Source organism: Osmerus mordax, chromosome 23 (assembly GCF_038355195.1).
Source record: "Osmerus mordax isolate fOsmMor3 chromosome 23, fOsmMor3.pri, whole genome shotgun sequence".
NCBI lineage: Eukaryota > Metazoa > Chordata > Actinopteri > Osmeriformes > Osmeridae > Osmerus > Osmerus mordax.
This window is the reverse complement of record NC_090072.1, coordinates 7002445-7018017: the sequence shown is the minus strand read 5'-3', so window position 1 is coordinate 7018017 and position 15573 is coordinate 7002445. Positions and strand designations below refer to the sequence as shown.

At 42.2% G+C, this 15573-nt stretch overlaps 1 protein-coding gene across 1 annotated transcript in view; it reads left to right on the top strand.

Annotated features, from left to right (window-relative positions):
• Positions 1 to 2854, top strand: part of LOC136967453 (multiple PDZ domain protein-like) — a 42958-nt gene extending 40104 nt beyond the window's left edge. Inside the window, 4 exon segments of the mRNA XM_067261233.1 lie at positions 234 to 338; positions 663 to 772; positions 1173 to 1296; positions 1747 to 2854. Coding sequence (XP_067117334.1) covers positions 234 to 338; positions 663 to 772; positions 1173 to 1296; positions 1747 to 1893 — 486 coding nt within the window. The 3' untranslated portion in view covers positions 1894 to 2854.
• The last annotated feature ends 12719 nt before the right edge of the window (positions 2855 to 15573 follow it).

Here is a 15573-nt window from a genome sequence, read left to right as displayed (position 1 = left end):
AGCGACATACAAATGTTGTAGAAGGGTCAAAAAACCTTCTGCTGTCTGCAAGGAGAGCTCAGTTGTCAGAAGTGGGATACTCTGAATAGCTCACTTTCTCACAAGACGCAATGGACAGTATTTTGTTTGTTTTTGTCCTGAGTGACTTTTTTAACCTAAAACTAACGAGACGATACTGGTTTGCGCAACACGAACCGTAGCCATCAGCTCGTTGTGACCTTTGCCCTTTCCAGATAGGGGACAGGATCGTGAGTATCTGTGGAACTCCGGCTGAGGGCATCAGCCATACGCAGGCAGTGACCCTGCTGAAGAACGCCACAGGAACCATCGAGCTGCAGGTCAGCACACACACATACACACGTTTGAGCCCTTAACAACACATCCAATTAGAAAGACCAACCGCAGTCCACCAACATACACTTCCTCCTTTCAGCAGAGGTCTCAGTAGCCCTGCTCAGCTGTCCCTAATAGTGCCCCTGTGTATGTGTGTGTGCGTCTGTGTGTGTCTGTGTGAGTGTGCCCCTGTGTATGTGTGTGTGCGTCTGTGTGTGTGTGTGTGTGTGTGTGTCCCTGTGTGAGTGTGCCCCTGTGTGTGTGTGTGTGTGTGTGTGTGTGTGTGTGTGTCTGTGTGTGTGTGTCTGTGTGTGTGTGTGTGTGTCCAGGTGGTAGCAGGGGGGGATACCTCCGTGACAGGACCTCCACAGGAGCATGCAGCTGCTGGTCTCTCTGTCCCTGGCCTCACTCCAAGCACCATCTTCCAGGATGACTTAGGGTATGTACGCACACACACATTCTCTCTCTTTCTCTCTGTGGCGTCTTTCTCTATATGGTGCCATGTTCCACTATAGCACACACACACACTCTCTCTCTCTCTCACTCTCCCTATAGTACCATGTTTCACAATGGGACAATTATACACATTCTCTCACTCTCTATAGTACCATGTTCCACAATGGCACACACACACACATATTATCTCTCTCTATCTCTATCTCTCTCTCTCTCTCTGTCTCTCTCTCTCTCAATAGTACTATGTTCCACTATGGCAAACACGCACACCAAAACATTCTCTGTTTCTCTTCCTCTGTCTAAAGTGTCATTTTCCACAATGGTTCACACACACCCACACACCCCCACGGTTCTAGTAACAGTTCTGTTCCTGTGTCCCCCAGTCCCCCCCAGTACAAGAGCATCACCCTGGAGCGAGGTCCAGATGGTCTGGGGTTCAGCATCGTGGGAGGGTTTGGAAGCCCTCACGGAGACCTGCCCATATATGTGAAAACCGTGTTTGGAAAGGTTGGTCGAACACACAATAAAAACCATCAAAGGCCAAGAAAATACAGTACAGTCTTAGGCACCCAAGATTTGTTACATGAATAGTGTCTTATATGTCAAATCGTTTGTCTCCTATGTTTTTTAGCCAGTATAAAAGTGCAATTTAGCGAAAAGACAATGTTTGTCTTTGCATTTCATTTAGTTGTGAAGCCTTGTTGCTTTACTTTTTAAAAACATTTAATTGTGCCTAAGACTTTTGCACAGTACTGCATATTTCCTGGAAATGTTCATTGTATATACTTTTACCCATCCAAAAAATGACAGTATTTCACATCTTTTAATCTTTTCTTATTCCTTTTGAGGATGAAGGTAGTCTATTATAAAGGTAGCTTGCTGTGTGTTTTCTGTGCCGTGAAGGTAACCTGCAGTGTGTGTGTGTGTGTGTGCGCGCGGCGTGTGTGTTCTGTGCAGGGGGCAGCATCAGAGGACGGCCGTCTGAAGAGAGGAGATCAAATCATGGCTGTCAACGGTCAGAGTCTGGACGGGGTCACCCACGAGGAAGCCGTGGGCATTCTGAAGAGGACGAAAGGATCCGTCACCCTCACTGTGCTCTCGTAGACACACACACACACGAGCCATAAAACCATTCCACTATTCTCACCTTGCATCTACGCACACATACATGACAAAATGCAGACTGTTGGCACACACACAAAGACATATTCGCGCAAACACATCGAAGGTAGACTGTTACCATACACACAAACACGTTCACACAAACACATCAGAACGCCAAAATGCTCGGGTGTACAAGCTGTATTATTGCTACTATAAAAGAAAGGGGTTCAACGGCCCTCTTGCGCAACACCAGAGAATCTCGCTAGATAAAATACGATCTTTAAGCCTGACGCTACTGTTACTACTGTCACATCACTTGGATAGTGAAGCAACTGCTGTTTTAACAAACACACAAAGAAGCCAAGATACAATGGACGTTTGTAAATGTAGAAGTGTAGACCTTTCTTGTATGGAACGATGCGATTCCGTGATGCAGAACACCTCGTCTGAAGGGAAAACATTGGATATTACCGATATCTTGGTCTGAGGAATGTGAGAGCGAGACTTGTGTGAGTCTGTTTGTGAGCTCGAGCTCACTGAGAGATAAAAGGAGAACGTGTGCACGAGATGCCCACTGACATATAGTGCTGCTGCGGCAGATGACGTGAGGTATTATGTAACAGTATTTGGATTCTAAAAAAGTATTACCTATTTTTGTCTTGATTTCCTGTCTTTAAAATGTAGTCTATCAGTCGAGGCGTAGAAAGCCCACCAGCTGTCTCTCACAGGACAGGGAATTCTTCCCGACCATGGTAAAAAGCCATTAACTTCAGTTTAGAGGACTTCCTTATCTGGTCACTGGTTCAGGAAGAAAACCTAGCCCTCCACTGTATAATGTGTTAAAGGCAGATACTTTCTAGTTGCACAAAAATGGAAAGACACCATGCTTAGTATTGTACTGGACCTAGTGCGTTCAACACGGTATTGAGGTGCTCACTGTCTGAATTATTAAAAGTGACCTTCAAACTCAAAGCTATTGACTTGGTCTTTGTTCAACGTGAGTTATATATTCCTTTTCACTGTGTGTATTGGTTGTGATAGATTCAGCATTCACAACATGAAAGGTCTGGTCTGGATAAATAAAAACCTTGCTCTAATGCCACAGAAGAACACACAAAGAGCTTATCTATTCTATAACTATTATTATTATTCACCTCAACACTGAACTATCTGCACATTATGGATTTGTTGTTTACCCCAAAGACATCTATTGATTTTATTTCTTCTCCACAACCATCTTATTGGTTGCTTGTGATGGTTAGGAAACAGGTGAGAATGCCCAGGGCATCACAACACTCTCCACATCTGTACCACACATCCTCTTGATAGATGATTTATGAGGTAACATGGATTGACAGTAGAGTATGAATCAGATGTATTCTGCTGCAGGCCAGATGTAGATGAAAGGCGTAGCGTGTGAACAGCAGTTTAAATAATAGGTTTGAGAGATACAAAATGTACATGCTGTTGTGTTCTATTGTTGAAGACAGCTGTGGGGTATAGTCTTGTTGGACTGCAGTCACGTAAAGGTCTTCTTTGAACTGCAGGGTTACGGTTAGGGTGGTTCACAAGATCTGACTTTTTGTCATTAGGTTAAAGCATATTCTAAATGAATAAAAAGTAATATTATAGATGGCCTATGACTCAGTCTCGCTCAATGGAGAGAATGCTGGTGCCATGCCAGTTCATTAATAGATAAGTAATACTTTATGAATTTGTCTGTGCAGTCATAACTCCTTTACAAGGGCAAAGGGTGCTTTTTAATATGAAGTGTTCATGCCACTAGGTGCAGAGAGAGAGAGAGAGAGAGAGAGAGAGAGAGAGAGAGAGAGAGAGAGAGATAAAGAGGTCTCTGTTAACGTGAGGGATCTCTGCTGTTCCCATGCCGACAGGTCCAGCTGTCTCTCGCCCTATTGCATGGTGCTTGTGAGGTCCCACGCACGGAGCAGGTTGACAGCAAGCAGAGACACTGGGTGTGAAGGTGAGGATGTTCCAGGGAGAGGAAGACATCCTCATCTTTTTTTTGTGCTTGAGAATAAATGATTTGGCTGTAGACCAATGGAATTCCTTTGGGTTTTGTCAGGATCACAGGCCAACTCTAATCCTATCCCTAACCTCTTCTGGTGTCTCTCCTTAGTTCCAGCCTCCATCCTCATTGGCCAAACTGCCCACCAACTGGACCTGACCCAAATGAAAGATAGGCTTCTGCTGAGGTTGATAATGACCACTCATTTGAATCAGGAGTGTTGGCGCAGGTAAACATCTAGAACATACAGGACAGTGGGCCCTGAAGACCAGGATTGATGACCAGTGCTTTAGACCAAAGTGTAATCTAAAGGTTCATTCACCCCATTCAACATTAGAGAAATCCTCTAAGACCCATTTCAAAGATGACTAGTGAGAGGCCATAGGTCCTGACATCAATGAACTGAGCCTTGTTTTGCAGGTGATGCTTATATCCACTACAGTAGACCAAAAAGGGCTCAAACTAGCAACACTGCATTGAATACAGTGTTATTAAACACTAATCAAACCATACAGAAGTCTGCCTGGCAACAATGATGGTGTCAATGTGAGAATTTACAACCTGGAAATGTATCCTAATTAGGACAGTTCATGACTCAGGGTGCTGCTAACATTGTTAGCCTGCAACTGCTAACACTAGACAACATCCTAGCACCCTGACACATGCGCCACAGCTGAGATATCCCCAACACCTGTTGTTTTAATCGCCCCGAAGGATTTTGGGTTACCTAACCGCCCTGCAGATTGACTGTGGAAGACTGGGTTGGACAAATTTCTTTTAGAAGTGAGATCGGATGTAACGGGTCATGCTTTGCTTGACAGGGGCGGTAAGTATCATATTTCAAAGGTGATAATGTTAAACTAAAAAGAAAGAGGGGTGTAGAGGGGTTAATTTCCAATTAACGTAGATTTGGAAATGAATAATTCACTCAGTTTCCTCTCCTCCTAATTTGGGAGTTGTGTTCAAAAAGTTATGACTAACAAATAAAACATGCTAGGCCCTGCTAAGAAAAAAGATCCCTCTTGACACAATTCTCAACCCGTGACTAATGGCGGAGACCCCTGTGGCTTTAGTCTGTACAGAAAAGCGAGTAGTAGTCCCAAGCTGTTCAAACATCCCGATATCACAGCACGGCTTGGCTACACGTTGGCCATCGAGAGGTTAAGCTAACAGAAACCAGGCGTTCTGTGGAGCTTGCCGCGGTGAGTCAGCGTACATGCCTGATGAGATGCGTCACACCACCTTGGATTGACACCTGAGTCTGTTGACTGTTAATGTGGGTTTTATTGCATAGGCTTGACACCGCATGGTAGAAGAAAAACTGTTGCAGTGTATTTTAATGCGGAACTGCGGTACTTTTTTAGCTACATAATTCTTCAGTTCAGTTAAGGCATGTTTGTTGGTATTCTTATTCTTCTAATAATCTATAGCCCAATAAGTCAAGATCTCCGTGGTAAAACGCTCACTTTAGGTGAATACTAGGCCTACTCAAAAAGCGCCAGAACTATTGTGTTTTGTAGATACAATAACGCTATATCTAGACAAGAAAAGTCAGCTATCTTGACTATTGATATTAATTTGATGTTATATCTGGACAAAATGTCAGCCTTCTGGACACTGGCCATTAATTTGATACTATATCTGGACAACATTTCAGCGTTCTGGACACTGGCCATTCATTTGATACTATATCTGGACAAAATGTCAGCCTTCTGGACACGGCTATTTATTTGATACTATATCTGGGCAAAATGTCAGCCTTCTGGACACTGGCCATTCATTTGATATTACATCTGGACAAAATGTCAGCCTTCTGGACACTGGACGTTCATTTGATACCATATCTGGACAACATGTCAGCCTTCTGGACACGGCCATTCATTTGATACTATATCCGGACACGGGCATTCATTTGATACTAAATCTGGACAAAATGTCAGCCTTTTGGACACTAGCCATTCATTTGATATTACATCTGGACAAAATGTCAGCCTTCTGGACACTGGCCATTTATTTGATACTATATCTGGACAAAATGTCATCCTTCTGGACACTGGCCATTCTTTTTTATTTGTCTTTTTAGCGAGACTGTAAGCCGCTACAAAGCAAGTCAGGTACACCACAGTAGCTAGCTACCTTGCTGTAGTCTAGCTGTACTGTCGTCATAACTGTAGCTAATGTTTCACTCTGAGGGGATTACTACACAAAAAGAGCCAGAACTATTGTGTTTTGTAGATAAGATCATCTAGCCAACGTATTGGATTTCGTACTTGTATTTTGAAGGATAATGTGAGACTGTGTTGGACACTGTTAAAAGTCTCATTCACATCAGTCACGTAGAGCAGTCAAGCAAGCACACTTTACAACATGACAGTGCCTGTGGCTCAGTTTGCTAGAGTGTAGCATCCGTAACCCTGAGGCATACGGTTCAAATCTCAGTACCTACATTAGAGATTTAGAATTCTGCGGGTTAAAATGTACTTTTACGGTTTGTTTGCCGCCAGTTAAATCTAACTCTAACAGGTCAATTTTACAATATTTTGCCATTTTGATGAGAAATCTGCCATTGCTGCTTGCAGCTATATTTTCCATTTTAGAGTTAGTTTCCAAAAGGCAAAGGGTTTCTAATTCATAATGTCCTGCCAAATGAGTGGAACAACAACACACAGAATCCTTGGTAGTGTAAATGCTGGAAATGTTTATTCATTCTACTTGGAATTGTTCATATGCTCTGCAGTTATGAATGCGTTTTGATCTTCTATGTTGTACATTAGGCTCCTCCACTAAATCACCATATCACAGAGACTAAACATAATGTTTATCTGAGAAACAATGTTAATTCCGGATCAGAGGCATGTGTCAAGACATTCACGGAAGATTAATGCTTGTTTTGCTGCAATGTACCATGCTAACATATAACAGCCTGCTCTGGTTAACCATGATGGCTTGAAAAGGCAGACATTACCACTGCAAACTGAAAATCTGCTCCATGATATTTTAGTCAGTAAGGTTGCTTCAGACACAACACATTTTCCTCAAACCTTGCAGTATGTATGGTAAATAAATGTCACTCTAATCTCACCAGTGTATATAACTTGTATTCACATTCCAATAGCATGCCTAAGTCGTTCTGTGTGATCTTAGGCTAGCCCTGACACGCCAGACTGTCAAACAGAACATATTTGTACATTGGGGGGCTAACAGTGGGCACAGACGCGTGAACTAATGTCTCAACATCGGGTCTCGAGAGCATACAATCCCCCTTGTGGAATTCCAAAAGCGATTCGCTCATGCAAAACGTGGCTTTTATCTTTGCATGGATCAGCCTTCTAGTTTACATGAAAGGCCCTTCAGTGTGGGTCGAGGGAGACTGTCTTAGACTGTCTAGAAAACAGGTTGATCGGGTTTCAACCTTGCGCGTTTGGAAAACATAAGGTTAAAGGTCATTCGACTTGAGCGTGGGTTCATTCAAATGTATGCATACACAAACTAGCTACTTAATAAAATGTCCCTATACGGAGGTGGTTGGGAATGTCTAGTACAACAATGACCTTATTGAAGTGGGGAGATTGAGTAGAAAATGGGTTACTAATGGTGGGAGGAAGAAGGGTTGCTTTCTGTAGGAAATAGTTTTTTTCCCCTCTGAGGCAATCGTTCGGCCTTCCTACAAATTACCTCATAGCCTTGGGTTTATTACTTAACTGGTCTTTATGAAGTGCTGTCAATGAGATTACTGGTGCACGTGCTTGCACAATCCACTCTATTCTTGTAGTCTGTACACCTTTGCCAGTCTTTAAGGTTTTGCTTACTCAAAACAATGAAGTTACTGTTGACAATTTGTGTGGTGAGTGTTGACAATGCCGCAAGGCTTAGTGAGTTAAAGCATAGTGTATGGATGAGATTTATGGCGTTGATAATGAGTTCCATAACAAACTGCCTTTATTTCAGCCCTGTAAAGAAGATGTTAAGGAGCGACACTTGCTTGACGGAGAAGATAAACAAATTGACACACTAAACCAAGACACATATATTTCATCAAGTCATTGCTTGTTTTGATATTAATATTGGAATTTTAAACTGAATAAAGCCCTGGAACGTATTGACATTCATATATAGATATCTACTAACTGGCATTTGGAAGCTAATATACATCCTGCTGTTGGCTAAACAGCATTTGCATGCAAACACAGCCTCCGCCGCACAATCATCCTCGTGCCTTGTCAGGAGTCTTGTTTCAAAGCAGAGGCCAAAGATATCATACATCCTTCCTTTTAATTTGAGCAAGGTATGTTTGATCAGAAATATATTACTATTGCGTATTACTGTACACGTGTTGACCTCACTGACAATACATTGGAGAGGTAACCAGAGAGACGGTGACATCACCCAGTATCTAATTTCCCTTCACTCGAAAGTGTGTTTGCACAAAGTGGAGCCTGAGGAGGACATTTGTTTGCAGTGACAACAACACCCGTGCTTTGTCAGGGAACGCCAAACCGATAGGACGTTAGAGGTTGTGTAATGTACTTCCTAAAGCGTGTGGGAAATGTACCGTGTTAGACATGTTTGATAGTGTGTAGCTGTGTGCTTTGGCAAGAAAATTACACGTCAGAGGGATATCCATCTGCAGTATGTTCAAGCATATACAGCATCAAACGTATATCTCCTGCTATCCTCTCATAAAGATGACTCATAAAGACCAAAATGACTATTAAAACATCCTTCGGGGTTTGGTCCTACAGAGAATCAACCATTTGGCATCTCTCATGTTATAGGTGCTAAAAAGATTACATAACGGATGCTAGACTATAGGCTACGGCCAAACAGCTGCTGTATGGAAACCAGCCTCACCCTCCTCATACAGCACACCAGTTGTCTTTAAACACACACGACGGGTGCTCGTTTTGGTATGTTTGCGTTCTAAGTAAAGCTTCCAACTCATTACATCACACCAGGGGGGCCCGATAAGACAACGTAGGGTCACTGTTTTACGATCCCCATGTGAGGTGACGCAGTGACACAGTCGGTTGGAATGTTTGCTGACGGTGGGGAACTGCAAGGCTGAGCAGCAGCACCGGCAGAACGAGCTTAACCTGGCTAAAAGATAACCTGGCAAGGTCAACTGCTAGAACACGCCCGATGATTACATAATACTTGTTTGAAAGGCTTCCTTCTTGATGCTAGCTTGATGGATTCATCAATTGAACTGTGCCTTGCGCTCCAGACATACTTTGGGTTTTAAGTGTGGCCATCCGGAGTGGAAATTGCCCAGTCATTCCCTATGGGCCCTTCTGTCTTAACTATCAACTGTCATTGCATCACTATGATTGAAGTAATATGTTGAAGGGGAACAAATCTTTTTTTGTAGACTGTTGTTCAGTCATGTGTCAACGAAGCGTGACTGTCCAAGACGAAGCTCAAAAGATTATTAATGAAGCCATAATAGAACATGTTTTTTCCTGTACTCTATGTGTACAGTATGAGATGCCTGACTGGTCACTGTGTTTCAGCCAATCATGAGTATGTTCTGAAGTGTTAATGGACTGCGTTATTGATTGACACGAGTGCTCGCTTCCAGGGATGTAAAAATAAACCCGGACCATTGATTGGATGATGGAGGACGATGGAAAAGGAAAAAGACTTCCCATGACGCCCTGGGATCATGCCCTTGGGCGCCACTGTGGTGAGCCATCATCCCTCCTCTTCATCCATCGATTGGCTGAACCCTTTCACCGCAGTGTGAGAGGAGTTAGGTTTAATGCAGGCCAGGACACTGGGTGAAAGGAGGTGAAACTGTCCTTGTTATGGTGTCTAAGATCTAAACTCCTGCTTTGTTTTTCATAAATATCAATTTGCAAACTTTATGTGATGCCTTCAAAGCCCCTGTGGCTAACATGCTAACCACTTAATCCATCCGCAAGGAGTCAGGAGGCCAAAGGCTAAGCCAACACCCAAGGTTCCTTTTTACTAGAAAACAAAAAGCTAATTGGCATTATTCTACCAGTTACTCAAACGTTTAAAATATGATTTGGCCCAAAAACATAGACAGCGTTCCTCAAGCACGGATACAATTATGTATTTCATCTATTCTAGAGCATCGCTTAACACTAACCACGTGTGAGTTTTTGCAGCGTCTGCACTCTGTTATTATTATTACCTTCCTGCCAGCTACACAATGTTCCCGTGATGGTTTTAAGATGTCAGAACATCCGTGAGGTGTTACACTGGAATTCTAGGACATTCTTTAAAGGTTAGGTACTCATACAGACCTTTTAAAGTTATAAGGAAGGCCCAGAACAGATAAGGTTCCCATACTTGATGACAGTTAAAATAAACAGGTGTGTCACCAGGAATTTGCCTGCTCTCAAGTGGTTTTATAATTTATTTTTAGCTTCAAGCATGGGATTGTGTTTTGTTAAAACACTGTGACATTTTCAGCATTCCAGTGTGCACATACAGTACATGCTTGGTTTATGCTAGTCACAACACAATCGTATAAGGTCTGTTGTGTTAGCAACAACCTTGCATGTGCTGTGCTTTTCCTCTGCAAAACATGTCCTGCCAGTGTGTCATAGTGGTTGCATCAAGCTTTTAAACCCCACCACCCCACAATGTATGAACAATCCCTGCAGGGGCAGTCGCGAGATCCACCACCTGCTTTAGAAACAGACCATAACAGGAGGCACAAAAGGCTTTACAGTACCTTTTGAACATATTTACACTTCCAGTGCCAAGCGAGAGCTGCCAAGCTAGGCTAGGTCTACACGACAGCACACGTCACTGTAAGGATGTGCCCTCAAAAGGAGCACATGGAACATTATAAACAGGAAGTGTTGATCTCCATTTGCACTGGATAGTTGGTTGAGGTAAATCCCTTTTTTGGTGGGGTGAAAGTTAACACTGTGATGAATGTGTTCCTCAGTTCCAAAACCATGACCGGACCATGTACGGTTGCCAAGTTTTGAAGTCCTGCATTGTTAATAAAAACATTCATCGACAACCATAGCCATAACAGCACAGATCAACCGTGATGTAGAATAAAGAGATGAAGCAACTTCGGAGATGCAATCGAGGGCTCTTCACAGCCAATGTTCCGTAGATGGCATCTTGTGTTGCGTCTGTCCGTCACCTTTCCACAGAGGCTCCAAGAATGTCGCCGGGCGCCATTGCGTGTTCCCAGAGGGCTAATTAGAGCTGTGGTTTATTCAACTGGATTCTTGAGTCTGGTTTAGATCATGACTGTGCATTGTACCTGAGACTAAGAAGTTTCTATGAGAGCAAGGTATGGAAATGCTGAGCATGTAAGCGTGTTGTTTGGCATGCCACTGAGACAGCTACACACAATTGATTGTGTGCTGTCAATGTTGTTGAATGATCACCCTTTGAAAGAAAATACTGAAAGGGAGCACTTGTGTCCCTTGAACTTCAGGTGTTAAAGTTTTGTCTATAAAACACAAAACGTGGCAATCTTCAAATATTATATTGCATATCACCCAATAACAAGAGATTGCTGAAGAAACTTAAATTTTCAGTGAACCTGTTTGAACCTGTAGCACAAACTTACTGCTCTGCCAAATATGTGGCAAACCATAATGATGTAGTTTGTTATAGGCAAATGTTTGTATGTGCATACTTTGAAACTATAAAATAACATTGTATGTCACAAATGGACTATTCAATCTATTTGATTGAATTTCCGAGACATGCAAAGGCAATTTATATGCTCATCTAGGAAGTTTCAAAACGTTTTTTTTGTCTGTCCTTGGCCTGTTTTCCCTGATGTTGCCAAAAGGATGGAGTCAGCACAGTTCTGTTTGTTGACTGGCGGACAGACTAAATTGTGAGGTTACACAAGCACATACCATTCATGCAAGAAACCAACCCTAGGTTTTGGAAAAATAAAGCTTTGCAAAAAACATATTGTCTTCAACAATATTTTTGGTTGTGATTTAAAAAAATTACAATTCAAAAGTACGTCTGAAATAACTGTATGCAATTGTATACATGAATCCTGTTTAAATAAAAAATATTTATTGCAATTATGCCAACAGTAGCTAAAGGATGCTAAAGATAGTATTCCTCTACACACAAACAGAACCCCCTGCCAAGCAAAGCAGTTGCGATCTACCCTCCTACTGTTTTCATTGGTGGGCTGTTGTGGAATTCCTGCTATGTGACAACGTTAGCCAACAGTCCGAAATTTCCCATGCATTTTCAGTCACTTAATGCTGTAGCACAAATCTACTAACAGCTTACAGTATCACAGTGCTAATGCTAAGTAATTGTTCTGTATACAAAAACCTTTTCTGATTTCTACACTCAGCAAATTGTCTGCAATTTTAAATTCACTCAAGCTCAAAGAAAAGACTGCATGCCCCATGTTCTGATATAACTTAGGAATTAGGAATGTAAGCTAAAGATGACAAAGTGTGCATATATGGTGTTAATTTACTGAGGCACAATTAGCAGGTCAGTGTTTTCCACAAGTTTATTGCTCTCAGCTTGTAGTTAGCTGAGTATACTAAGAGCAATGCCATAACATGATTATTCGAGTTGTAAAAGATGTACAACACTATTCAGTGTTGTGGCATAGGTTGAGCATCCATCTCCAATAACAGATCAGACCCTGTGTGTTCATTTAGCAAAAGCTTTTGTCCAAAGCAACGAACAAAAGTGGAATGAAACTTGCAAACTCTTAATCTGCAGCCCAACACCTTACCCACTAAGCTAAAGCTAAACCCACCCCCACTGTTTACAGGTTATCCCAGCAGCTAATGATTAGCCTGCATACAGAAGGTAATCATTTGTAGTCTGTGCTGGTAGTCTGACTGCAATTAAGTCTCTTGTGGATTTCTGCATTGCACAGCAGTCAAACAGGAGTTAATGGTTATGTCTACCTGCTATGCTTTTCAGCTGAGGTCATTCTGCAAGTGCCTGGTGTTTTTATAAGAGTGCTGCATTTGAAGATGAAGGTTTAGCAGAATTGTAAGTGGTTTTATGTAAAAGGAAATACATTAAAATAGAAAAGAATATTCTATGCACACTTTTATTCAGTAAAAAATATGTATGTACTGTACGTACATACATACATACATACATACATACATACATATACACACAGATCCTTAAAAAACCTAGATTTACTGACAAAAACCAGAGCTGTACACACATCACGGCTGACAGACCACATAGCTAGCAAGCAGTGCTAGGTTTCCTCCACGACAGAAGAAGCCCCCAGAGTCCTATCAGTGACAAGCTGCTAAGAGGCTTTTCGCCCTCAGCACAAAGAGCTGTCTGTGAGCCCAACCTGGGGAGGATGGGTGGGGGGGCATCCCTGGAGTCAACTGGGACAGGTGGCTATCCCCACAGGGAGTGTATGTGGGGGCTGGGAGGGTGACTGCCAGGGTAATCAGAGACCGACCAGAGACAAAAGCATGGTGTTGGTGAGCGGTGTGGCTTTCAAACCTCTCTACCAAGAGCTAGCGTGGCTGTTTAAAGTGTGGTTTCAGATGGCATTGATGCTGTATGGCTTCTGTTAGTAGATCATTGTGGTGGTTGATAAATATGAAGGAGGCTTTGAATATGGGGGGAGGAAAGAAAGGTGATGATAGTTTCCATGAAATCTGCCGTCTCAAGAAAAAGCTGAGTGTCAGATTGACACTTTTAAAGGGTTTAATTTACTTCTCATCTGTTTATAGCATCAGTTATTAATAAGGCTTTCATATAGGAGCCCATGCTTAAAAAAACTCTTAAAAGTAAAAAAAAAAAAAGGTTCTCGGGGTAACAAATCAAAATATTGTGAAACTCATAGCAAAATCAATCTTGTGGAGCTTCTAGAATGTCACTGAGGTAACTTAATATTGCTGAAAATATTGTTTTTAGGTGGACACTCCATATCCCCTTAAAAATGATTGATTTGAAGGTAGATACTTTAGATTATGTCAAGGAAGCGTGGGCAGTGTTGCCTGCTAATCTTTCCAGATATTCCAGGTCCCTTACCCTCTGAGATCATTAAGGTCCTCTTACACCGTTTCTGAGTTTAAGAGGGTTCTTGAGGAAGAGAGGGAAAACTGTGTTGGATTATTTTTCCCCCCCACTGTCAGCATCCGTCAGTATTGTCTGGCATTAGGGGGAGATTTCGTTTCGGTCTAGAATCAGATTTGCAGAGAGAATCCCCATTTCTGGCGCTTTCCGCTAGTCCTGGGCCAAGGGGATGGACAAGCACAGCTTTGTGTGTATCGCGGTGTCAAATCATCAAGCCTGTGCCGCTGAAACTCACAGCCCTAGTTCACCAGATACAGTATTAACAGCTGGAGGACTTTGAAAGAGAACAATCTAGAGGGACAGGACATTATCACATAGAAGCAGGACAACTGCTCAAGGGATCTTCTAAGAAGATAAAAAAATAAATCTAATGTGGTAGCCAATAACAACTATATCAAAGAACCCCATAGGGTTTGAGTGACATGATGATATTGTACTCGAGTCTTAGAGGGGTCAATGTGACAAGGCTGTCTGCCTTGACAAAACCCTGTACTGTACAAGGGACTGAGGTTCCTGAGATTCTGGGAAAAGACAATGATTGGCGGGGTGGGGGTGGCGGGCATGGTGTCTGGGTTTCACTGGTTCCCATGGGGATCACATCTCCGCTAGACACTGTCAAAACGTTCCCAGGCAGGAAGACCATTTATGAGGAAGTGCAGACAGGCTGTTTAGGCATGGGAGAAATGGGGCTCCCATTAGAGCAACATGGAGTCTTGAGGACTGAGTCCACATGAATGTATTAATGAAGAGGAAGATTGAGCTTGGGAGTGAAGAAGCAATGAGGAGAAGCGATTAAAACAAGACAAAGTGAAAGAATTCTTAGATGAGAATCCTATTATACTAGGATGGGAAGTGAGATTCCTAGCGAGCCTATTTCAGTAATGACTTACAGAACCCTATTCACAACACAATGCATACAGTATGGGACTGTGACAGTTGACTCATTAAAGTGCAAGGTTACTAAATTTAATTTTAATGACCTTCCCAGGACAAATACATATTTAAATGGATTTAGAAAGATCCCCAAAAATGAAAAAGCCTATTGGTAAATATATGAAACTCAGAAGAACAAAAACAGGAAGTATTTTGTTTCATATGTCTTGCTCCATCTTCTATGACTTGCAAATGTGCGTTTTGTATCTAAATATGGCGTGACTAACCACAGCTCGCTTTTCCATTCCAGACATGCATGTTTGATACACTATCAGTGTTAGTGATCAAGATATATTTGTCCAAATCATCATAGTCACCCTCAACCTGAAAGATCAAGTTCAATTAACGTTATTTTTAAGGTATTTTTCTTTTAGTAGTTTCCTCCTGACCAAGAAATGTACTTGGTCTTTAGACCAAAGAGAAACAGCATCATACGCAAGCATGTTCCTCAAGTCTGGTTTTATACAAAGATATTACATGTACAGACATTGCATGACTGAACACTGTACACTTGATTTTGTATTTTCTTTTACACATACCATACTACAAACCTGCTCTCGGCTGTCAAAGAGCAGAGTTCTGAAGCATTGAAAGGGTCAGCTCTCTCAACAGAAGTGTCTTTGATTCCTAATATAGCCACGGAAAGGGTTCCTGGTCGGGGCAGGGTGGGAAATAAA